Here is a 26,053-nt window from a genome sequence, read left to right as displayed (position 1 = left end):
CTATAGTTGGTACACAAATTTTATTGTGTTAAGCATTGCTTATTGTAGCTTAAACATTTTTTAGTTAACTGTGGGGAAAGATATCTATTTAGACTAGAAGCTAAGATATTTTTGTGGAGCATAGTTGACATAGTTGAAAAGTACACTGTATAGGAAAACTTTGGTCAGGGTTAGAACTTTGGAAATGGGGAGCTATTGAAGGATTTTAACTGGAGAAATTGGTTTAGCTAGCATTCTTCTGTCAGCATTTATTGCTTTTAAGTTTTGTTTTGAATGAATAATATATTTATATAGCTTAACATTCAGAAGGAACAAAAGATTAAAAAAAAAATCTTCCTCTTAATCATTCGGTTCTCTTCCCTGAAGGCAGCCAGTAGTGTACCAGTTTATAGTGTATCCCTTCAGAGGTATTACATATACAAGCAGTTATATGTGTGTACACACATGTAGGGGTTTTATATATTTGTATGCACAGTCATATATAAGTAAATAAGTATAAGCATATACATGTATATTTCCTTTTAACACAAAAATGATAGTATGCCATATTTATAATTCTGATACTTAGAAATTAATCCATATCAATAGAAATGTTGCTTTTTTTAAATTTGCTTATGGATATTTACGTTTTACCATTTCAAACAGTGCTGCAGAGGAAAACTTTGTATATGTTTCATTTTCATATATTTGGAAGTATTTATAGGGTAGATTCCTAAAAATAGAATTGCTAGATAAAAATGAGCACTAATAATTTTGGTAGATACTATGAACTTTTATTTTCCATAGTATTTGTATCAATTTGTATTCTCCTCATATTCTGTTTCCTTATCTTCCCTTCCAACATAATACAGTAACAAACTTTTTGAATTTTGCCATTCTGTTGGGTGGAAAATGCTATCTCGTACTTTTTTTTTTTATTGAGGTAACATATACATAAAATTTATCCCGTACCTTTTAATTGTATTTCTCTTTACAAGACATTTGGTACTTTTGCTCATTTTAAAGTTAATTATATTCCTTTTTGTTAACTTGTAACTTCATATCCTTTGTCTCTTTTTCTGTTAGATTGGTTTGTCTTGTGAATATGTGGGAATGTTTTATTAGAAAAACAAGCCCTTGGTGATATGAACTAATATATATACAAATATATGTATATTCTTTTTGTCGTTTGAATTTTGACTTATACTAGCTTTTGCTACACTTTTTTTTTTTTTTTTTTTTAAATAGGCTCAACACTGGGCCCAATGTGGGGTTTAAACTAAGGGTTGTGAGTTAAGCCCGATGCAGGGCTTAACATATTAAGACCAAGATCAAGAGTTGGACACAACTGACTAAGCCACCCAGGCATCTCGTTTCTACATGATTTCTATGTAGTTGTATTAATACCTTAAAGCTTTTGGGGTTTGTGTCATACTAAGCTACTGTACTCTAAGATTATAAAAGTCATTCTAATGTTTTATTGCTATAATGGTTTTGGGGGTTTTGTTTTTATTCATTCATTCATAGAGACACACAGAGAGAGAAAGAGAGGGGGGGGGCGTGGGCAGAGACACAGGCAGAGGGAGAAGCAGGCTCCATGCAGAGACCCTGACCTGGGACTTGATCCCGAGTCTCCAGGGTCACACCCTGGGTTGCAGGCGGCTCTAAACCGCTGCACTACCGGGGCTGCCCTGTTTTTGTTTTTTACATTTAAGTAGTTTATCTAGAATTAGTATTGATGTAAAGAGAAGAAAATGGGTTTAAGTTTTTCTTTTCCACATTACTACCTAGTTGTCTAAGTACTATTTTAAAATTTAACTTCCCCCAACCAATTTGAAATATCACCGTGGTTATCACCAAGTTAAAAATATTTACTCGGTATTTTTGATTGTTTTGGGAGGTGGGGTGGTACGGTAATGAGCTACAGCGTCATGACTGGAGCATTTTTTATGTCGACCTTCGCTTAATCTCCCAGGTCATATATATGGTATTCTCCCAGGTCATATATATGTATTGGTATCACCAACCTAGAGACATCTTCAGTTTTTTGCCAACATGAGAGAAGGGTGGTCCCCTAAGTGAGAGAGGTGGAGGAGGCAACTGTGTCTAACTGCTTATTACAGTCTTTCAACCAGGTCTGTTTTTGTTCTGATATTACCCTCACTCTCAGAGGCACCTTATTCTTCTAATTATTGAGTTCTTCTTTAGTGGGACTTGACTTATTTGCCACTGCTGGATTACGGTACAGCTTTCCCTAGTCTCCTACGTCAGTTACTGCTTGTTCTTCTGTCAGCTTCCAGAAATTTATTGCTGTTGCTTACTATCCTGTTCTACCTGTTTGATCCCTTTAAAGTTGTGTTAGGTTTAGGGAAGAAGTTGAGGTAAATATGTATGTCCAGCTTGATATATATTTAACTCTAAACTGCAGTTTATTTTTTAACTTTTTAAAGATACAGGCTGAGGAAATTACTTTTGTATCTTCTTTTGATTTCCCTGAAGGAAAGGCTTTGGCCATTATCTCTTTATCATTCCTACTCTTTCTGGGTAATGGTACAATTCTATACAATGTTGAAGTTTTCTATTTTTTTATCTACTCATTTTTTTTTCTTGCATCATAGACTATTAGAGTTGGTAGAACCCTTAAGTAGCATTCTGTTTAAATTGTTAGTGTTTTCAGAAGAAGGAACCAAGGTGCAGAGAAGTGAGGTGGTTTGCTTTTTGGTCGTGTAGCTTTTCTCTTCAAATCGATTTCTTTATGTCTTACATGATGTAACTCTTTTGAAAGGTCAGATATCAAAAATGTCTTTGATTTTATGCTTTGAATGTCTTTAACATTATAGATATTAAATTGATATAATTCCTAGAGAGCTTAATACTGTCAAGTTGGTATGTGATTTTCATTTGATATTGGAAACCAAAGTATAGAAAGGACAAACATTTGTATTTTCAGTTTATTAGAAATGCAAAATTAGAAAAATATTATTATGTTTCTTCAGTTATATGTTAGGATGATTTTGTATGTGTAAGCCTATAGTCCATTTTGTCACTATTTTTAATTGGTTTGAAAAATTTTTTAGGATTGTAATTCAGGGACGCCTGGATGGCTCAACAGTTGAGTGTTTGCCTTTGGCTTGGGGCGTGATCCCAGAGTTCTGGTATCAATTCCCACATCCAGTTCTCTGCGTGGAGCCTGCTTCTCCCTCTGCCTGTGTCTCTGCCTCTCTCTCTCTCTCTCTCTCTCTCTCTCTGTCTCTCATGAATAAATAAATAACATCTTAAAAAAATTTTTTTTAAAAAAGGATTGCAATTCAGCTGAGAAGTCTCATGACTAGGAAATAACTAGCTTGATCAAATATGTGTAAGACACTGAAATGTGTAAGACTGATATGTGTAAGACACTATATTTTCCCCTTTGCTTCTTCCAGTGTACTGCAGTGGTCTAGTGTAGACTTTGCAGAAAGGGAGAGTTGTGAGTTGCTCTGAAACTCATTTACCACAAGTCTTTTTTTTTTTTTTTTAAGATTTTATTTATTCATGAGAGACACACAGAGAGACAGGCAGGGAGCCCCATGTGGGACTTGAACCCCAGGCCCGAGATCATGCCCCGAGCCAAAGGCAGAGACACTCAACTACACTCAACTACTGAGCCACCCAGGCATCCCTACCACAAGTCTTATTGTTCAGAAAGCTTTCTGCCCTTGACATCATTTGATGGCAATTAGAGTCATCGTTCTTCACTACCAGGAGCAGTACATCTCCTATACTATGTTGTCAGAGCCACAGTGATCTGTAATGTAGTAGGCACTAGAGTGCAATACTAGGGACTCTTGGAGATTCCGTTTTGTTAGTGTGGTCCCTGGAAAGGAATTGGCAACTAAATTTTGAGGCAGAGCCAGATTGACTAATTTTGTTTATTTTTCTTGGCAGCAGTCACAGAATAATGATGGTTGTGAAATAATCTCATTATATGGTTATTATTTAATGTAATTTGATTCATGAAAGTTAGTTTTCTAAGATGAGTTCATCTCAATATTTTTTTTCTGAATAGCATGGTAATGTAATATACTCCTGTCCCGAAGAAATCATTAAATTCTGGCTGGTGCCCAGATAGCCATTATGCCAGTTGACCAAACTTGGATTTCAGAGGAGAGTATGTTTGGAATGACTTCTTTAACTTACTGATGATGCTGTATTGCTATTGTAATCATTAATTTCTTATTTCTCTTTAAGTTGCTAAAAGCCTTGTCCTATCTTACAAAAATTTTGAAATGTAATATGGTTATATTGTTTTTTAAGGTAGAAGAAGGCTGTTTCCCATAAAATTTCCTAAGGCATAATTATAATAATTATCCCATTGATTTTACCAGAGATTGGGTTCTGGACTTGGTCTTACAGGCCCTGAAAATAAATTTTGTCATTTAAGGAGATCGGATCATTGTAGAGGCAAAATAAAATTAAATCTAGTACTGATGGATGAAATGAGAACATGGATTTGTTAAATTACAATAAGAGATATGGTAAACTGTCACAGAAATTTTATATGGCCTTCATGACAAGCCCATTTTCTCCTAGAAGGGAATCATATGTAGAAAGCCTGCTTGATATGAATGGAACTAGAAAAGAGAAAGTTAGGTAAATTAAATATTTATTGGTTTTAAATTAATATAGTGAATTCATGTATCTCCATGATAAGGGGTAATCTTGCCAATAAGTAGTGCTAAAGATTGTTTTGTGACCATATCACTCTCTCTTTCCCTCCTCCTTTGACTTTTTTAAGCTTTCACTAACTAGCTTTTGGACTCTGGCTTCTGTCCCCACCTGTCACTCTCCTGAAATTAACTATTGCTGAAGTTACTAATGACCCTAATCAAATACCTTGGTATGGTAAGGATCTAATTATGATACAAAAAGCAGAAATATGAAGACTAATAACATGTTTAGTAATTAATATAAAAATAATATCAGAATAAATTTGTATATTTAAAATGGAAGGCAGATAGCATATAAGGAAAAAGTATTATGACAGAGGAGGGCTAACATCTCATAAAGAGAGGGCTTTTACAAATTAATAAAAAGACTATTCCATGAGAAAATGAACAAAGAACATGAATGAGTAGTTAAAAAAAAATACAAGTGTTCAGTAAATCTGGAAGAATTTTTCTAATTAACTGATAAGCAAAAGAAAATAAAAACGAAACACCATTTCTCCGTCAAATGTAGTAACAACAGCAACAAATAGTGACACAGTGCTTACTCTGTGCTGTGCGCTGTTCTACAGTATAATACTAAAATTAATCCAACAGTGCTATGAGTGTGTACTGTTGTTATCCACATTTTACAGATGAACAAACTGAGGTACATAAAGCTGAGTAACTTGTCCAATGTCACATAACAAAAAAGTGATAAAGTCAGGATTTAAATCCAGGCTTCCTGACTGAAAAGTTTTAGTGCTTGTTAGCTACTATCCTATATGGCTTCTCTGAAATTTTAATAAATAATAACTAGGGGTGCTTAGGTAGCTCAGTGGTTGAGCGTCTGCATTTTCAGCTCAGGTTGTGATCCTGGAGTCTTGGGACCGAGTTCTGCAAGGGCCCCCTGCATGGAGCCTGCTTCTCCCTCTGCCTATGCCTCTGCCTCTCTCTCTCCCTCTCTCTCTGTGTCTCTCATGAATAAATAAATAAAATCTTTAAAAAATAACAATAACCAGTGTTAAAAGGATATCTAGAATAGGCACTTTTATACACTGCTGGTTAGAATGTAAGTTAGTAGACATTTCTGTAAGACAGTTAAGCTCTGTGTTCCAGAATTTTAATGTGTGCATATTCTTTGAACAAATAATTTATCCTAAGGAAATCCTGATAATAACTACATAAAAATTTTATCTAAAGTTAATCCTGATAATAAGTACATAGAAATTTTATCTAAAGTTCTTCTGTAATAGCAAACAATGTAAACAATTTAAATGTCTAATAAGACAATTGGTTGGATAATTTTGGGAAATGGATTCTTATTGAGGATAATAGAGTAATGCTGCTAATTAATTCACATAGGAAAACGTTAATCTCTTGTTCCATATACATTAAGTATAGACAGTATTTGACTTTCTGAAGCATTCTTATAAAATTGAAATGTCACTATTTTTCTCTTTTTAGCTCATGGTTATATGTCACATGAGTAAAAATAAGATAAAGTTCATTTAACTTTGAGTAAAGATTTTATTTTTTTTAATTTTTAATTTTTTTTAAATGAGATTTCTTTTTTTTTTTTAAAGATCTTATTTATTTATTCATGAGAATACACAGAGAGGAGAGAGAGAGAGAGGCAGAGACACAGGCAGAGGGAGAAGCAAGCATCATACAGAGAGCCTGAGGTGGGACTTGAATTAAACATGTAATTGTTAAGGAAGACATGTTTCATCTCTGTTAACTTATTTTTTTTTTTTAATTTCTAGTATATCTGTTAAGATGCCTTAGAAAAAGAATCATGGAGAAGTATGTTAGACTACAGAAGATTGGAGAAGGTTCATTTGGAAAAGCCATTCTTGTTAAATCTACAGAAGATGACAGACAATATGTTATCAAAGAAATTAACATCTCAAGAGTAAGTATGTTTTTTCATTTGGTTATTCAACACATAGCCTGCTTTCAATAGTGCTCATCATTAGAGAATAAAAACAACAACAACCCAGCAACACGTAACCTAAAGTGAAAGACTGCCATAATCCCCAAGAGAACCACTAATTTTAGAATAGTCTGTATATCATTTCACATTTTTCCCTATGATATCTGCTTGTGTTTATGTGTTTAACTGTTTTAAAAAAATACAACACACCTACTGTTCTGTAACTTAATCTAGTTTGAACATTTTAAAATGTTTTTACTTGTGGATTCAACTCAGTCTTTATTTTGTTATTTGAGCTGTGCTTTGTTGGTACTGTTTTTAACCACTCTCATTGATGGTCTTTTAGATTGTTTATTGATGGTTTAATTTAATATTTTTTTCTGTCTCGTTTAAGATGTCCAGTAAAGAAAGGGAGGAATCAAGAAGAGAAGTTGCAGTGTTGGCAAACATGAAGCATCCAAATATTGTTCAGTATAGAGAATCATTTGAAGGTCAGATAAATTTTGCAATAGAGTTCAAAAAAACTAAGCCATGTGACAACATTTGGGTATTTTACTTATTTATAATGTATTTTCAGGAAGGAAAGTATATCATTTTCTCCTCAATACATATACAAATGTATTATCAGCATGATTCTAGGGTAATACCAATGTTACTGATGGGAGAGTCTGCATTGTGTAAATGAAGTGTCAGTTCTTGGATTTCAACTAAATGCATGCTTTGCTTAGTGGTTCACATCTTCATTATTGTGTTTTTGTTAAACTCATAGTCATTTTCTTTCTTTTTTTTTTTCATAGTCATTTTCTAACATGGGCTTTCCCACTTAGAGTCTTTTTGCCCCAATTTCAAGGATTTTTTTATGTGGTGGTGGTATTTGTGGGTTTCGAAGCTGTTTTTCCATTATTGTGTAAGCCCATTGGTGATAATGGTAGAGTCTTAGATTTCTGTATCCTTAGTATCTTGTGCAAAGTGGCACATAGTGGACACTTGGATGTTTGAATGTTTGAAGGAATACAAAACAGATTAGTACTTGCTTTGTGGCGAAAAACTTTTTTGTTAACCTTAGATTTTAAGTAGTATTTATCTCAAAATTAATAGTAGATATATAAGGAGCAAAAAACATTACAGTTTATGTACTAAAGCTTAAACATTTTATCTTCGAATTGTTTCTTCATCCCTTTCTCAGATCCTATTTAACCATCCATGTCTCTCACACACATACACACACACTCAACCTTTTTTTTTTCTTTTGATAGTTTTATTTAGTTTTGATATGTGCATCTGGTACAAAATTCAAATGTTATATATCAAGAAAAAGTTTGTTCTCTATTTCTGTCTTTGAGCCACCTGTTTTGTGTCTCCAGAGTTAACCATGTTACCAGTATCTTGTATTTCAGAAATATTTGAAGCATTAATAAGCCTCTCTATTCTGTTCCATTAATGTATTATGTTTAATTATGTTCCATAATGTATGTCTATTTTTGTGCCAGTACCATACTGTTTTGATTACTACAGCTTTGTAGTATATCTTGAAATCTGGGACTGTGATACCTCCAGTTTTGTTCTTTTCCTTTTTTAAAAGAGAGGCTGCAAGTGCAGGGGAGGAGGAGAGGGAGAGGGACAAGCAGAATCCATGTTGAGCATGGAGCCAGATGTGGGGCTTGATCCAACAACTTTGAAATCATAACCTGAGCTGAAACAAGAGTCAGATCTTAACCTCCTGAGCCATCCAGGCAGCCCTGTTCTTTTTTAAGATTGCTTTGGCTATTTGAAGTTTTTTGTGGTTTCATACAAATTTTAGGATTGCTTGTTCTAGTTTTATGAAAAATACTGTTAGTATTTTGATAGAGATTGCATTAAATCTGTAGATTGCTTTGGTGGTATGGTCATTTTAGCAATATTTGTTCTTCTAATTTGGGTGTTATGGATGTCTTAATATTCTTCTAATCTAATTTGTTCTTCTAATGGAATATCTTTCCATTTTTTTGGTGCTGTCTTCAACGTTTTTTCATCAGTGCTTTATAACTGTCTTTTTTTAAAAAAAGATTTCCTTATTTTGAGAGAGAGAGTGAGCAGGGAAAGAGGGAGAGAGAATCTCAAGTAGACTTCCCGCTGATCATGAAGTGTGACATGGGACTCAATCTTACAGTACTGAGATCACAATCTGAGCTGAAACCAATAGTCCAGCACTCAACCAGCTGTGCCACTCAGATGCCCAATTAGTGTTTTATAGTTTTCAGAGTACAGATCTTTTACCTTCTTGGTTAAGTTCATTCCTAGATACTTTATTGTTTGTGGTACAATTGTAATTGGGATTGTTTTCTTAATTTCTCTTTCTGCTACTTCATTATTAGTGTATAGAAATGCAATGGATTATGTATTTTGATTTTGTATCCTGTGAGTCCTTACTGAATTCATTTATCAGTTCTAGTTTTTTGGTGGAGTCTTTTAGGTTTTCTATTTTTAGGATCATGTTATCTGCAGATAGTGAATGTTTTTCTTTTCCAATTTGGATGCCTTATATTCCTTTATCTTGTGTGATTGCTATGGCTTGGACTTCCAGTACTATGTTGAATGAAAGTGGTGAGAGTGGACATCCTTGTTTTGCTCTTGACCTTAAGGAGAAAAGCTCTGTTTTTCACCATTGAATATGATGATACCTATGGTTTTTTCATATATGGCCTTTATTATGTGTGTTATGTTCTCCCTAGACCTGCTTTGTTGAGGGCTTTTATCATGAATGGATGTTGTACTTTGTGAAATGCTTTTTCTGCACCTATAGAAATGATCATATAATTTTTATACGTCCTCTTGTTGACATGTATCATGTTAATTGATTTGCAAATATTGAGCCATCCTTGTGTCCCAGAAGTAAATCCCACTTGGTTGTGGTGAATGGTTTTCTTAATGTAGTGTTGGTTTCTGTTTGCTAATACTTGAGGATTTTTATATCTATGTTCATCAGAGATATTAGCTTGTAGTTTTCTTTTTTTGTTGTATCTTTATCTGGTTTTAGTATCATGGTAATGCTGACCTCATAGAATGAATTTGGAAGCTTTCCTTCCTTTCCTGTTTTTTGGACTAGCTTGAGAAAAATAGATTTCTAACTCTTTAAATGTTTGGTAGAATTCATCTGTGAAGCTGTCTCATCCTGGACTTTTGTTTTCTGGGAGTTTTCTGATCACGGATTCAGTTTCATTGCTGGTACTTGGTCTGTTCAGATTTTCTTTTTCTTCCTTATTCAGTTTTGGGAGGTTATGTGTTTCTGGGAATTTGTCCATTTTTTCTAGATTGTCCAATTTGTTGGCAGATAATTTTTTTGTTATTTCTCTTCTTTCATTTCTGATTTTTTTTTGTCTCTTGATGAGTCTGGCTAAAGTTTTATCAATTTTGTTGATCTTTTCAGAGCACCAACACCTGGTTTCACTGATCCGTTGTGTTGTTTTTTTTCTTTTTTTAGTTTCTATATTTTTTATTTCTGCTCTAATCTTTATTACTTCTTTCCCTCTGGTTTGGGGTTTTGTTCTTTTCTTCCTAGCTCCTTTAGATGAAAGATTAGGTTGATTATTTGCGATTGTTTTTGCTTCTGGAGGTGGGCCTCTATTTCTATAAATCCCTTTTAGAGGAGTTTTTGCTGCATCCCAAAGATTTTAGACCATTGTGTTTTAAATTTCATTTGTCTTCATGTATGTTTTGATTTTCTCTTTGATTTCCTGGTTGACTCATCCATTGCTTAGTATTTAACCTGCATGTATCTGTTAAATCTGTTCTTTCCAGATTTTTTCTTGTGATTGATTTCTAGTTTCATATCATTATAGTCAGAAAAGATGAATTTGTTGAAACTTGCTTTGTGCCTTAATATATGATCGTTTCTGGAGAGTGTTCCATGTGCACTTGAAAATAATGTGTATTCTGTTGTTTTAGAATGAATTGTTCTGTTAGATCCATTTGGTCCAATGTAAAAGCCAACCATTCAAAGCCACTGTTTCCATGTTTATTTTCTGTTTGGATGATCTATCCATTGATGTAAGTGCGGTGTTATAGTCCCCTACTGTTATTGTATTACTCTTGACTACTTCATGTTTTTAGCTTCTTTTCTTTTTGTCTTTGATAGCTTCCATGTTGGGTGCATAAATATTTACAATTGTTATATTTTCTTGTTGGATTGTTCCTTATATGATTTTATAGTGATCTTGTCTCTTGTTACAGTCTTTGTTTTAAAAATCTAGTTTGTCTGATGTAAATATTGCTACTCCAGCTCTCTTTTCACCTCCCTCTCTATGATAAATGCTTTTCTCTCCTTTTGCTTTCAATCAGCATGTGCCTTTAGTGAGTCCTAAGTGAGTGTTATCTTAAGTGAGTCTCTTGTAGGCAGCATATAGATGGTTCTTGCTTTTTTTATCCATTCCATGACCCTGTGTCTTTCGATTGTTTAGTCTATTTACAGTCAGAGTATTGATAGGTATGTACTTACTGCCATTTTTTTGCTTATTTTGTGGTCGTTTTTGTGGTTCTTCTGTCTTCCTTTCTTCTTTGTTCTCTTCTTTCATAATTTCTTGACTTTCTTTAGTGATAAACTTGGATTCCTTTCATTTTATTTATTTATTTGCATATCCATTGCTGTATTTTGATTTGTGGTTACAGTTAGGTTTATATATAAAATCCTATGCAATTTAGCAGTCTGTATTAACTTGATGGTTACTTAGGTTTGAACCGATTCTTTACTCTCCCCCCCCCATATTTTAGCTATATGGTGTCACATTTTACTTTTTTTTTTTTTTAATTTTCTGAATCCCTTGACTGATTTTTACACATATACTTACTTTACTGCTTTTGTGCTTCCCTATGTTTCTTACTCCTGCTTAAGGTCTTTCCATTCAGTACCCTTTAATGTGTTTTGTAGGGCTGGTTTAGTGGTCAAGAATTCCTTTAACTTTTGTTTGTCTGGGAAACTCTCCATCTGTCCTTCTTTCTTTCTTTTTTTTTTTTTTTTAAGACTTTATTCATTTATTCATGAGAGAGAGAGAGAGGTGCACAGAGACACAGGCAGAGGGAGAAGCAAGCTTCATGCAGGGAGACTGACGTGCGACTCGATCCCAGTTCTCCAGGATCAGGCCCTGGGCTGAAGGCAGCACTAAACCAGAGCCACCCGGGCTGCCCCTGTCCTTCTATTCTGATGATAGCTTCCTAGGTGGAGTATTCTTGGCTGCAGATTTCTTTCAGCAGTTTGAATATATTATGTCATACCCTCCAGCCTGCAAAGTTCCTGCTGAAAAATGCCTTGATAGTCTTATGGGGTTTCCCTTTTATGTAATTGTCTTCTCTTGCTGTTTTTGTTTTGTTTAGTTTTAATTTAACTTATTTATTCATGAGAGACACAGAGAGAGTGAGTCAGGGACATTGGCAGTGGAGAAGCAGGCTCCCTGCAGGGAGCCTGATGTAGGACTCAATCCCAGGACCATGACTTGAACCAAAAGCAGATGCTCAACCACTGCACCACCCAGTGCCCCATGTTTGTTTGTTTGTTTGTTTGTTTAAAGGTATTTATTTTGGAGTGAGCATACATGCATGGTAGTAGGGCAGGGGCAGGGGAGAGAATCCTCAAGCAGACTCCTTGCTGAGCACAGAGTTGATACAGCGTTGGATCTCCCACCATCTATGACATCACAACCTGAGCTGAAACCAAGAGTCAGACACTCAACCATCAGAGCCACCCAGGCGCCCCTTATCTTGCTGTTTTGTAACGTTTCTCCTTATCACTACTTTTTGCCATTTTAATTATGTGTTGTGGGGTAGACCTTCTTATGTTGATTTTGTTGGGGGCTCTTTGTACTCCCTGGATCTGGATTTCTGTTTCCTTTGCCAGTTGAAGGAAATTTGCAGATATTTTATCTTCACATACGTTTTCTGCTACTTCTCTCTCTTCTCCATCTAGGATCCTTATAATGTGAATTATTAATTATCCTTGATTGTGTCACTGACACAAAAAATGTGTCCATCTTTTATTATTTTTCCTCTCTCCTGTTCTGTTTGATTGCTTTCCATTACTCCTAGTCACTGATCCATTCTTCAGCTTCCTCTAGTCTACTATTTATTACATCTAGTGTATTTTTTTTTCAAAGATTTCTTTATTTTAGAGCATTTGTGTGCACCAGTGTGGGGAGGGCAGAGGGAGAGAATCTTAAAGCAGACTACCTGCTGAGTGGAGAGCTGATGCGGGGCTCAGTCTCATGACCCATGAGATCATGACCTGAGCTGAAACCAAGCATTAGACAATCAACCAACTGAGCCACCCAGACCCACAACATATAGGGTATTTTTTTTTAAAGATTTTATTTATTTATTCGCGAGAGACACAGAGAGAGAGAGGCAGAGACACAGGCAGAGGGAGAAGCAGGCCCCATGCAGGGAGCCCAACATGGGACTCGATCCTCGGTCTTGAGGATCACACCCTGGGCTGAAGGCGGCACCAAACCGCTGGGCCACCCAGGCTGCCCTAGGGTATTTTTTAATTTAAGTTACTGAGTTTTTCATCTCTGATTGATTCTTTTTTGTTTTCTATTTATATATTGAGTCTCACTGAGATCCTCCACTCTTTTCTCAAGTCCAGTGAATATCTCTATGATTATTATTTTAAATTCTCTGTCAGGCAAATTACTTATCTGTGTTTGTTTAGGTCTCTTGCAGTGATTTTTCTTCTGTGTGTTCACTGAGGACGCATTCCTGTGACTCCTCATATTTTCTATGTCTGTTTCTGTTATGTTAGGGAAGTCAGCTACTTTTCTGGCTCTTGAAAGTAGTGGCCTATGAAGAAGAGTTCTTGTATAGCCATGCAGTGCAATGTCCCCTGTTCACCAGAACCTGGCATTTCAGGGTGTCTCCTAAGTGATATATATACCATACTGTTGTGGCTGAGCTGCGTTTGTCTTTAATTCAATTTCTGCAATGCTTCTCTTTGCCTACTGTTGGCAGGGTTTGGTCCCTGTGTTGTTGGTAGGCCGGTCTGGGGCCACCTTGGGTTTGAGTTGAGTCAGATCTTGCATTTACTAGCGATGCAGGAACACCGGAATGCAGTGTGCTGTCCCTTGTTTTCTCCTGAGAAGCTTTCCTTAGTGAGCGGGGCTTGGTCAGATCAGGTGTCTTTTCAGCCGACTCTTGGGGCACAAAGAGTCTGATGTGTGTAGTTATCTTTCCCTGTCTCTTGGGCGTGAATCTCTTTGAAGGGTTGCTAGCACCTCTTGGGACTGCTTTCAATCTGCCAGGCTTACAGCTTTGCTTTGAATGGGCTCTAGCCAGGGACATATAGGAAGGGGTAGGTCTGCAGGAGAATGTGGGTACAGGGTACAGAGTGTTAGCAAGATTTGTGTGGCTCTGCTGTTGGAGGAGACCTGGAAGAAGGCCTGGCTTGAGGGGATGTGCCACCACAACGTGGGCAGGATGTGTTGTTAGCAAGCTAGGTGGAGAATGTTGACTGCACTGGTTCTTGAAGATGCAGCCTACCAGTTCTGCTCTGAGAGGTCTCCCAACCTCCCTGCCCCCCCCTGCAAGCACACTCTGAGATTGGTAAACTACTCCCCCTCCCTTATGCCCCAGGATTTTTCAAAGTGCTGCTTCTGTGCTATATTTCTGCTGAGCTTTTTGTTTTGTTGTCTCTTTAAGGGTGGGGACAGTTTGCTATTGCTCTCCCAGTCTCCCCCAAAACCCAGGATGCTGATTTTTAATGTTAAGCCCTGCTGATTATAAGAACTCATGAAATTATGTCCCTCTTGTTTTTAAAGCCAAATGTTATAGGCATTCATCTTCCCTGTGCAGGTTCCCAGGGTCTGGGGTTAGGGTCTGTTTCTTTCCCCTCCACAGCATGGGTGTCCCTCCTGCAGATAATCCCATGGGTCCATTTAGCTCCTGACGCATCTCCACCCTTCCTACCCTCTTCCGCGTGCCCTGTTCCCTACATTTAGCTGTGGAGTCTTCCAGTCATTTTCCGGGTCATTTACACTGTTATCTAATTGTTTCCGTGGGAGGAGATTAAGCGAGGATCCTCCTACTCTACCATCATCTTTAGATGTGCCCACGAGTTATACAGAATCTGTTAGCTCAGTCATATGGATTTCCAATCCATGACACATTAGAAGCTGTTTATCAAAAAGCGGATATAAGCCTACAGGTAACAAAAACACTACCACAAGGTGTAAGAAACAAGTACAGATGGAAGTAAGGTTATAAGCACAGAGTAGTAAGGGAAGTGAAGACTGTTCTTTGAATTGCAGTTGTCTCACTAGTAATTAAGTGGTAAGTAGTAAGTAGTGGTTTAGTAAATGTTAGAAGTGATACCTCTTCCTAATTTATGCAGAATAAGCGTAGTGTAAGTCTTATATAAGAATAAAGGTGGAGGGAAATATGAAAAGTTCTTTTCTAGTCCTGTCTACCCATGGGAAGAGTCACAGAAGACTCCCCCTGTGGACTGAGACAAAAAGGGGAATAAAGTGTTGCCCTATTTATGTTATTCACAGATTATTACAATTTTTAAAAATAGAAGTAAAAGAAAGCTCCAGGAGTGTACAATCTTAGTCACTGTTGAATCCTTAGAGGTCACTGCAACATCTACTATTTGTTTAATAAGTAATTAAGAGAATGAAACAAAGCTGAAAAGTAATGGTTAATTGAAAACTAAGTTATAACCCATCTTTGACAAATTGGTGGAAAACGTTTTTATAGATGACGTTTAAGGAAATATATCTTTAAATGAAACCAAGTTTGTCTTCATTTTGTCTGTATTCAGAGATACTTAGATCAATGTGGATACTGCTATTCTATAAGCTGCTGTATTCTTAGAAGAAAATCAACAATAGAGCTACCTATTAACGCAGGTTATTGTATAATCTATATGAACAGTATACCTTGATTTTGCACTCTGATTCCTTAAGTACTTTTACTTTATGCTTTTGACCTATGTTTTAAAAAATGTAATATTTATATTTTGTAGAAAATGGCTCTCTCTACATCGTGATGGATTACTGTGAAGGAGGTGATCTGTTTAAACGAATTAATGCTCAGAAAGGCATTTTGTTTCAAGAGGATCAGGTGAGTTAGCATGTAGGAGATTGAGTCTTATTCTGTGTTATTCAGAAGCAATTCAAGGTTTATATATGTATTTATTTGTAACTACAAATTCTTAATTGTAATTACTAGGACCCTTTGGTATCCTATCAGTCACATTTCTGTTTTGTTTTGTTTTTTATTTTTTTTCACATTTCTGTTCTAATTAGCTTCTACCTTAGTGATTTCCCCATCTCATTTCTTGTCTGTAATGATATTATTATATTTGTAATATATGTTATATCCTTTGTGTGTATAAATACGTATATATGTATATAACTGAATTATCCATTATAACTAGTTAACTATCCTATATTCTATCTGGCTTTCTGCTGTCAGACCATATTTTCTTAAAATATGGCTTTCCTAGGTAATTTCAGCTCTGGAAGCTTTGCACTGGTAACTGCATTAAATCAAATCTCTGTTTTGACTTCAAGGATCTCTAATATATGACCATATCCTACCTAAGCAGTCTCATTTTTTTCTAGTATTACCTCATGTGCACCTGTTTCTGTTTATTTAACAGATAGTCATTGAGCGTTCATTTTGTGTTAGGTGCTGTTTGTGTTAGGGATACATATTTATACATCTCATTCTTCTTCCTATGTATTTATTCTATTATTTCTCTTATTTGGTAACATTTTCCTCCCAACTCTCTTACTAATTTTCCACCAACTTTGTTTTTTTTACAGCTCAGCTAAAGTCCCAGCCTTCCCTTTGATTTTCCATAACCACCCTAATCTTCCAGGATCTTTTCCTTCTCTAAATTTCTATTGGATTTCTCATTATCACCCATTCCTAATTTTACATAAGGGAATGGGGGAAGCACTGTGCTAGGAGTGTTGTTTGTTGTCTCTTAAAGCTTATAATCTCCATGAATTAGTATAATTTTCTTTATTTAATAGATAAGAAATTAACAGAGGTTAAGTAGCTTTCCCCAAATCACATAGTCTGCATTTGAACCTACTTCTGTCTAACTCTAAAATTTAAATATTTGTTTACAAACTTAAATTGTAAAATTTTTGAAAGGTTCAGAAGTGGAAATAATTCTCTGCCCACTCTTCTATCCCTGAAGATTATTATTGTTTTTCAGTTCGGTGCATTCTTCTAGACTTTCTTTTTAATACTTGTACATGTACTTATTTATATACATCAAGACACACATATTCCAAAATGGGATATAATATATATAGTCTACTCTATAGGTAGAGTAGTATATATAGTCTATTTTATAGGTTGGAATAATCAAACCTATAAATAGAACAAACTGATGGTTATATGGGGAAGGGTGGAGAGAGAGTAGGCCAAAATGAGTGAAGAGCAGTAAGAGAGAGATACAGGCTTCCATTTGTGGAATGAGTAAGTCATTGGAATAAAAGGCACAGAATAGTCCGTGATACTGTAATAGCAGTGTATGGAGACAAATGATAGCTATACTTGTGAACATAGCATAATGTACAATCCAAATCACTATGTTGTACATCTGAAACTAATATAACACTCTATGTCAACTATACTCAAAAAATTTAGAAAGTAAGAAAAATGTTATTTATAAGAGAAAAATGCAGCTTTCACTTAAAAAATTATCTTGATTATTGTCACATGTCTGTCCGCATAGATCAGTTATATTAGTTTTAATAGCTTCATTATATCTTACTCTAGCAAAGCCTATGCTTTTTTGTTTTCGCTTTTACCTTCATATTCCATTTCCTTTTCATTTTCCTCCATAGGCAGCTATTCTAATGTCTTTAATAATATCTCTGTATTTTTACAAAATGCCTATCATTGTCTTGTATTTTTGAACGCATACCTGTTGTGTTATGTCTCATTTAGTTCTGCTTTTCTCCTGGTACTGTTTGTGATCCATCTGTTTTGCTTTCTGTGCATTTGTTGCTTCTGCTATATAATGCTCCATTGGTATTCACTCAAGTCTACACTTTCACTGCATTGTGCAGTAATGTGTGCTGAATAATTTCACATCAGAATTTTTTCCCCACCAAGGTTATAATTTACAACAGAGATCACAGTTTTCACTAATGTCCTCTCAGGATACTTAGGAAAACTATGTCTATAAATAGGCATAACTAATCGATTGATAACACTGTGTAGATGGGGACTTTTAGCTTGTTGGCAATAATTTGATAATATGGTGAGGTTCTGGATCTTGAGTTATATTTTAGTTTAGTAGTATTGAATTGGGCAATGTCATATTTCTCACTTTATGTATTTCTTGTTTCCACAATCAAGCCTACTAGATAGAGTACAGAACTTCTGGTAAAACTTGGGTTTGAATCATTGTTCCTACTTATCAGCTTGGTAATTGTTATGTTCACAAATGACTGAACTGTTTTGAGACTATTAATTCATTCGCTAATAGGGATGTTCATACCACATAGCCAACTTCACTGTTGAGGTGAAGTCAAATAGTAATGTATGTTAGTGTACAGAGTGCTATGTTTTATTAGATTTTATCTAATACCTTCCATTGCTTGAGCTTCTGTTTATTCATTTCTTTATTGAACTTTAAAATGCTTACTATTAGATTTCATAACGTTCTCCTATAAAGTACACTGATACTCTGTGGGTCTGGTTCTGTAGTTGGATAAATGTTCTTGGCACATAATGATATATATGTATGTGTCTATATTATGTATTGTGTTATCCCAGAAATTATTATGGAGATCTACTCTATATGTTTTTTATCCATCTCAGATTATTCCATTATAAACAATAAGAATTCGGCAAGTCTTTCAAATTAATAGCATTTTTTCTGCTCTTTAGAATGGTGTTTTGTTAACATAAAGAAGAACATTATTTATTTTAGCTTATTCGAAATGGGAATTATTTAAAGAGAAACATCCTATTACTACTATAGTCTACTATCTGGACATTGAAGCAGAAAAACGTAGAGGCCAGAGGCTATTTTTTTGTTTTAGAATGCAGGCTAGCATGAATCTGAGATTTTTGTGCATTTCTAGAATAGAAATGAGGAGAGAAAGACCTCTGAGACAAGGTGATTCTCCAATTACTCAAGCCGTTCTCTTCGGTGTGATACTTCCTTGTTTGCATCTTTACTGGACAAAAATTCAGAGTTAGGAAGCAACCTGAAAGTCTTTGACTTTTAATCAGTAGTAAGCAATGAAGTGAGCTAAACAATCTATGGATGGCCTTTGCCCACATAAATATGTAAAAGATTTCCCACTACATTTGCCTTATTTCCAAGTTTAGATACATTTCCTGATAGTCTACTCTCTTTTGATCATAGTTTTCATATATATTTTTTTTTCAAAGGCAAGAGTCATCTCACAAGGGTTTGCTCTAATAAGTATGTTCAGTGAGAGTGTTAAGCATACCTTGAGTTTGCTCTGAAAATCTAGAGCCCTACAATATTGGGCAACTACTAAGGCTGCAAAATTGATTTCTATCGAGAAGTTTTCATAAGGATCTTGGATTAGATTTTTTTTAAATTTATTTTCTCTTTTATCCTGAGGCCAGTAAACCAAACCTAGTACATTCTCCAGCAGAATTCACCTGTAGTACCTATACATTTGGGTGATTTTCTTTATTCCTGAAGGTTTCCAAATCTGTCGTTTTTGGCTACTGGCAAATGACCTTGCCACCTGTGATGCTGAGACCTTCTAAATTAGGTACTAGGGCAGTTTCCTGGCAATACAATATAGGAATTGGCTCACATATATTTCTTAGTGTGGGCTTGTCATAACTGAATGAAAGTAGTTTTCAGTTCAGACATTCCAGGTATGGTCTTGATTGCACAGCTGATCATTTATATTGGTAAAAAGGAGTATACTTTTTTTTTATTTTTTTAAAAAATATTTATTCATGAGAAACATAGAGAAACAAAGACATAGGCAGAGGGAGAAGCAGGGTCCCCGCAGTAAATTAGTGCCCCCATAAATAAAATCTTGAAAGAACAAAAAAAGAATAATACCAGTCACATTCCAAGCAAGTACCCACAATTTAATTTCATTTTATTCAGTTCATTCAGTCCTAGTAATTCTTATCTGGCCGGGTCTTGGGGCACTATGCTTTCATCATGTATGTCAGCTTTTGGACTAAAAAAAATCTTAAAAATCTTGACTTAGTCCATTGTCCAATTTAAGCAGTGTCAGCTCTGAAGCTTGTAGCCAAGAGTCTATTTTTTGAATTGTCAGTAGTTCATTGTTCCTAGTACTGTCCTTTCCAGGAGTCTCTGGTAAGGAAAAAATGAGACTGAAAGTCTGTGGTTAATTTATTATAGTAACCAATAATAGAATTTCTATATTCTCTTCTATAGAAATGTAAAATTTTCTATAGGGATATTTGATAAGAGCTTGATGAATATTTTCCTTAAGGATAAATACAGGTAGCAAAGTCACTGGCATGTATCTAGAACCTTCTCATAAAGCATACATTTTCTGAAATATTTATATTAATAATTCTTATGTAAACTTAACCCAGAAAAGGCTGAGCTTCTTTGTTGATTTGGCACGTCTTACTGTGTGGCTCTTTTTTTTTTTTCCGTGTGGCTCTTACAACAATATTGAGCTAGTTAATATATTAATAGTGTATTTTCTAATACTATTACGTCCTTGAAAAATAATACTAGGTTATCTGTTTAATCAAAGTGACAAAATATCTAAAAATAAATATGGATCAAAAGGATTCTGGGAAGATGGTAGAGTAGGAAGCAGGAGAAATCTGTCTTTGCACCTATACAATTACAGTGGCAGAATCTATCTGATCAAACTATTTTGGATCTCTGGAGTATATATTGTAGGCATATAATTTCTAGGTGAAAGTTTGAATAATAAATTGTAGTTATTTTCAATTTTAGCTCTTAGCTAGATAGCAATGGTTGCTACCCAATTTCCACCTTCCAGCATCCAGGCAGTCAACTTGCATGCTTTCCAGAAACAGTCTGAATGGACCTTTGGAAACCAAGGTTGGCAAGGAGATCCATGTCCTCCAAATGTCAGGGATCTGTGCTCTGAATGTTAATTGCAATTTCTGATTATGGAGGTGCAGACAAGGAGGTGGGCAGCCAGTGTTGTTGTACCTCCCCCATTGTTGCAAGCCCCATCCCTTCTTGCTGAGGTGACTTCCTGGAGATTTAAAGGGCCACTGCCTTTTTTTCCCCTTCTCCATTTCTCCTTTTTCCATTTTTGGAGACAGACATTAAAAACTAAGGTATTCGAAAGCAGCCACACATATTAGAAAGGGAAATTAGAAAGTCACAGTGTATACCCAGAGAAAGATGAAGGCTCAGAAAAGACCTGAGAAGATTTTAAGTTTGCACCTCAGGCTGATTCTTGGCTCAGAGACACCATACAACAATTAGCAAAAATAGACAAGTTCAAGAAGAGTCTGATTTTCAGAATCACCATGTTATTAGAGTCCAGTCAACTGACTATTTTTCAAAGTCACAAGGCATATGAAGAAGTAGGAAAGTATGGCCCATTCAAAGGGAAAAAAATCAGCTAACAGAAACTGTCTGAAAAAGACCTGATGGTGGATCTACTAGACAAAGACTTTAAAATATTGTCTTTCAGCTGCTCAAAGAGCTAAAGTAACACATAGAATAAGTTAAAAAAAAAGTATGAACAAAATGAAAATATCAATAAAGATAAAAAAACTTAAACCAAAAATATTCTAGAGCTGAAAAATACAGTAACTGAAATGAAAAATTTATTAGAGCGATTTAGAATCAGATTTGAACAGGAAGGAGAAAGAGTCGGTGAACTTGAATTTTAGACAATGGAAATTATTGAGTCTGAAGAACAGAAAAGAAAGACTGAAGAAATAAGAACAGAGCATAAGGGACCTTTGGGGCATTATCAAGCTAATTTTTGCTTTGTGGAAGTCCCAGAAGGAATAGATAGAAAGGGGCAGAGCAAATATTTGAAGAATTAATAGCTGAGAACTCCCTGAATTTGGTAAAAGACTTGAATGTAAACATTCAAGAAACTCCACAAACTCCCAAGTAGGATGAACTGAACAAGATCCATACCTAGACAGATTAGAATCAAACTGTTGAAAGTCAAAGACAATCTGGAAAGCAACATATTAAAGTGAGTCATCACATGTAAGAGAGGAGCCTCACCAAGATTTTCAGGAGATTTCTCACTTTGGAGGCCAGAAAACACTGGGCTGACACTTTCTTAACATTTTAGGATGTTAAATGTAATCCCCAATGGTGGCTGCAAAGAAAATAGATACAGAATATATACAAAAGGAAATGAGAAGAATTTAAATGTTTCACTATAAAAAACTAAACACAAAAGAAAATAATAATGTAGAAAATGAGGGATAAAAGAGCTATGAGGCATATTGAAAACCAGTAACAAAATGACAGGAATCCCTCCATATCAGTTGGCCTTAGAAAAGAAGGAAATTCAGAAATATACTACAATGTACAATACAAATACAATATGGATCAACCTGAGAACGTTATGCTAGGTCAAATAAACTACCTACAAAAAGATGAATATCAAATGATTCCACTTATATGAGGTACTTTGAGTACTCAAAATTGTAGACCCAGAAAGTAGAATAGTGATTTCCAGGGACTAGGGGTAGATGCAATAGGTAGTTATTTAATGGGTATGAAGTTTAAGTTGTGCAAGATGAAAAAGAGCTCTGGAGTTGGATGGGTGGTGATGGTTGCAGAACAACGTGAATGTACCTAATATCACTGAAGTATACATGCAAAAATGGTTAAGATGATGGATTTTGTATTGTGTGTTTTACTATAATTCTAAAAATTGAAAACAAAATACATAAAGGCAGTACAATTATAAGGATCCCTAGCTCTCTCCTAGGTGAGAAACCTTTGTTCAAAAAAAATAATCGAATGATAAAGTCAGCACAAATCAGAGAAAATCATTCTGGTGGCATAGACTATCTGCTTGCTGGACACATTACATAGAAGGTAAATAGTTCTTATTACCTCTTATTATTTCTAAAATCAGTCTACTGTTCTAAAAAAGAGAAAGCCAAGTTTTATTTTTCTTTTAATATATTTAGCAATAAAAGTTTCTCAAACTTAGCACACTTTAGTAAAATTTTAAATGTCTTATTGCACAAAGAAACTTGAGTTTTGGATTAGAGAAGGTGGACTATGGTATTGTTTTAGTGATCTAAAAGCAATCTGTAGTAATCAAAATAATGCTGTATACATAAAACTAATTCAGACAAGCTTATAGTTATTATCATAAAGTGAGCAGGCTCACATTTTGTAACATGTATTTGAAAGCCTTTGAACAAAAAAAATGCCATTATCCCTGCAGTATTTTATAATATTTTATTAATATGAATTAATATGTACAAAGAAGTGAAAAGGGAGATAAAAAGCAGGGTTATAATTTAAGGGCCTTTCCTCTCACCCAACCTCACCTTAAGCAAACTCTAAGACTCTTCACTGGATAGACAGAGCCAATATGCCTATATGTATTCTCCTCAACTTTGTACTTTCCATCAGAATTTTGCCATGGAATCACCTCTTCTGTCTAGTTTTATCAACTCTAGGCTTAGTTGGCTATCCTTCTCTTGTGCTTCTTCATTCCTACTTGGGTAGGAATCAATAGTCTTTGTTAGGAGTCAGGAAACAATGGCCTGTGGGACAATCTCCTACCACTGTCTGTATTTGTAAGTAAAGTTTCATTGAAACACAGTTATGTTTATTTGTATATAGTAATCTATGGCTGCTTTATCCTACAGTGGCATAGTTGAGTTGAGACAGAGACAATATGGCCTGCAAAGCCTAAAAGATTTACTTTCTGGCCCTTTACAGAATAAACTTGCTGACTCTTGGTCTGTGAGGTCTGTTATTACCTTTTGCCAATTCCTGCACCTATCAGGTATATTATTGGTGTTGGATATATTTTTGTCAGATTATAAAGGAATATAGATATGGTAAATATGGTAATGAAAAACCCTATCTGTAAAACGAGGCATGCATGGTTTCTAAGATGTGTTCTAGCTTACAGATAGAACACATAAAAATAAGACTCAACAACTTATTTTTCATCTTTTTGTACTTTTTCCTAACCCCTCCCTAGTTGAATTAATTGCTCTCTTAATGTATATATCGCAATTATAAAACTTGTGCATTTTATTATAGGCATATTTATAAATACATTTCAACCACCATGTGAACTCAAAGTCAGAGAACAGTTTTTCAGTTTTCTGCTTATAATTCCTAATGTAAATATGGAAAGGAACTTAATTGTATAGCCCTCAGTAAATATGTATTGCAACTGAACTAAGAGGTTTGTTTTTAAAGAAAATTGATTAAAAATTATTTTTTGGTTATTTTAATGTAATGTTCTTTTTAAAAAGTACTGCAAAGAGTAAAAAGTATTTGCTTACTTCATTTTATCTAATGAAAATCCTCTTTGAGGTGTAAACACTGTTAACTGGTATCCTCTTATGCTTCCTTTATTTCTTTCATTCCTACACACTCCATATACTCATATACAATTATATAGAGTTTAGATATGCATACCTAATGCATACCTTATGCTATGCATACCATTCTGTAACTTTTTTTTTTAACTTAACAGTGTACATGGAAGTACTTAATTCTTTTCAGTGGCTGCATAGTATTTCTAGTATAGCAATATGATAGTATATTTAACTAGGCCTCTTGATGTATTTAGGTGTTTATATTTTTTTTGCTGGGATGAACATCTTTTACCTCCTTTTTGTATCTGATACTGTATCTGTAGGATAAATTTGAAATTCCAGTTGCTCTTTTAAGTGGTATATGAATTTAAAATTTTTACATACTTTGTCAAAAGACTATAAAAACAAGGTATGCAAAGACTTATTTCCTTAGATTCTGGCCAATCTTTTGTATTATTTTGATTTTCTCAAGTTACAAAGATGTTTTAATTACTGTTATTATTTTTAAAGTTTTTATTAATATTTTGTATATATGTTTATTGGCTTATCTTTTCTCCATCATTTGCTTTTCCAGTCTTTTCTCCACTTCTTATTTTGGCTGCCAATATTTTTCTTAATGATTTGGAAGAGCTTTTGCATATTTCAGAATTAGCAATCTGTCAATTATGTTGCAGCTATTTTCTTAAATAATTATTACCCTTGATTATGTATTTTGCCAAATGTTTTAAATTTTATATAGTCAACATTGTCAGTGTTTTTTCCTTTGTCACTTAGGGGTTTTGTGTCATGTTTTGAAAGTCCTTCAATCAAAGATTATAGAAAATTAACCTCTGCTTTCTTTGATCATTTTATAATTTAACTTTTTAAAAATACCATTGACTTGGAATTCTTTTGATGTTAGGAAAGGGGTAGAAATTAAATTCTTTTACTTTCAAGTAGCCAGCTTCAGAGAATGTGTTTATTTATGGTGAATGTGGAAAGAGATGAAAGTCCGTGGTGACTTCCAAATTTTCAGCCTGATTTTTTTCCTTTTGTGATTTTTATTTTTGTAGAAAAAAAAGTTGTATTTAAAAATAAAGTGATTCACCATCACAGTATCATAAAATATAAAGTATTCCCATTTTTCACTCTTCTTTGGAAATTTCTGTTATTAATTCTGATTTATAGGAGATGCTTCAGTATTAGTCTCTTACATTTTATTTATTATTTTTTTAAAGATTTATCTATTTAATCATGAGAGACATAGAATCAGACAGAGGGAGAAGCAGGCTCCCTGCAGGGAAGCCCTTTCCGGGATTCTATCCCCAGACCTGGGATCACACCCTGAGCCGAAGGCAGATGCTCAATCACAGAGCCACCCAGGCGTCCCCAGTCTCTTACATTTTAATGTTAGTGTGTACCCTGCACATAATGTGTCAGTTGGCTTGACTGTCTCCTTAAATTTACAGTCGTTAATTATAGTGAAATTTAAAAATTATAGCCTAAATTTGTTTAAGAACTTGGTTCCCCTCAACCCCAGATGTTCCTGAATGCTTTTATTGGTTAAGAAAAGACTACTATGAAATGTAAATTTTAAAATAAATGATAAATTTTATTTCCCCCTAGATTTTGGACTGGTTTGTACAGATATGTTTGGCCTTGAAACATGTACATGATCGAAAAATTCTTCATCGAGACATAAAGTCACAGGTATGTTTATTCTGTCACTAGTAACTTCTAAATGAATATGAATATTGAGCCAGCATTGTCTTTGCTAAAATTTTTGAACCCAAACCAGTCTGCATGGATTATCTGCTTTCTTCACTGTTCCCCCTTCACTGTAATGCTAGAAATCTTTTTTTATATGCATCATGTGTTAGATCTCCTGCCTATTTCCTATATTCTCCTTTCTCTCAAAATGATGGGAAAAACCCGAAAAATGATACATGGAAGGTCTATTTTGGGGGGATATTGT

At 34.8% G+C, this 26,053-nt stretch overlaps 1 protein-coding gene across 5 annotated transcripts in view; it reads left to right on the top strand.

The window, feature by feature from the left end:
• Window positions 1-26,053, top strand: part of NEK1 (NIMA related kinase 1) — a 207,060-nt gene that overhangs the window by 2,054 nt on the left and 178,953 nt on the right. For 4 of the 5 annotated variants that reach the window (XM_055334525.1, XM_055334524.1, XM_055334523.1 and 1 more), the window contains exons 3-6: window positions 6,431-6,579; window positions 6,995-7,091; window positions 15,584-15,681; window positions 25,705-25,788. In XM_055334525.1, the coding sequence (XP_055190500.1) occupies window positions 6,463-6,579; window positions 6,995-7,091; window positions 15,584-15,681; window positions 25,705-25,788 (396 nt within the window). In that variant the 5' untranslated portion in view covers window positions 6,431-6,462. Of the gene's footprint in view, window positions 1-6,250; window positions 6,350-6,430; window positions 6,580-6,994; window positions 7,092-15,583; window positions 15,682-25,704; window positions 25,789-26,053 lie in introns of all 5 variants that reach the window. The other variant, XM_055334522.1, reaches the window with a different exon arrangement.

Source organism: Nyctereutes procyonoides, unplaced genomic scaffold (genome assembly GCF_905146905.1).
Source record: "Nyctereutes procyonoides isolate TBG_1078 unplaced genomic scaffold, NYPRO_anot_genome, whole genome shotgun sequence".
Classification (NCBI taxonomy): Eukaryota; Metazoa; Chordata; class Mammalia; order Carnivora; family Canidae; genus Nyctereutes; species Nyctereutes procyonoides.
This window is presented reverse-complemented; position numbering and strand designations above follow the sequence as displayed.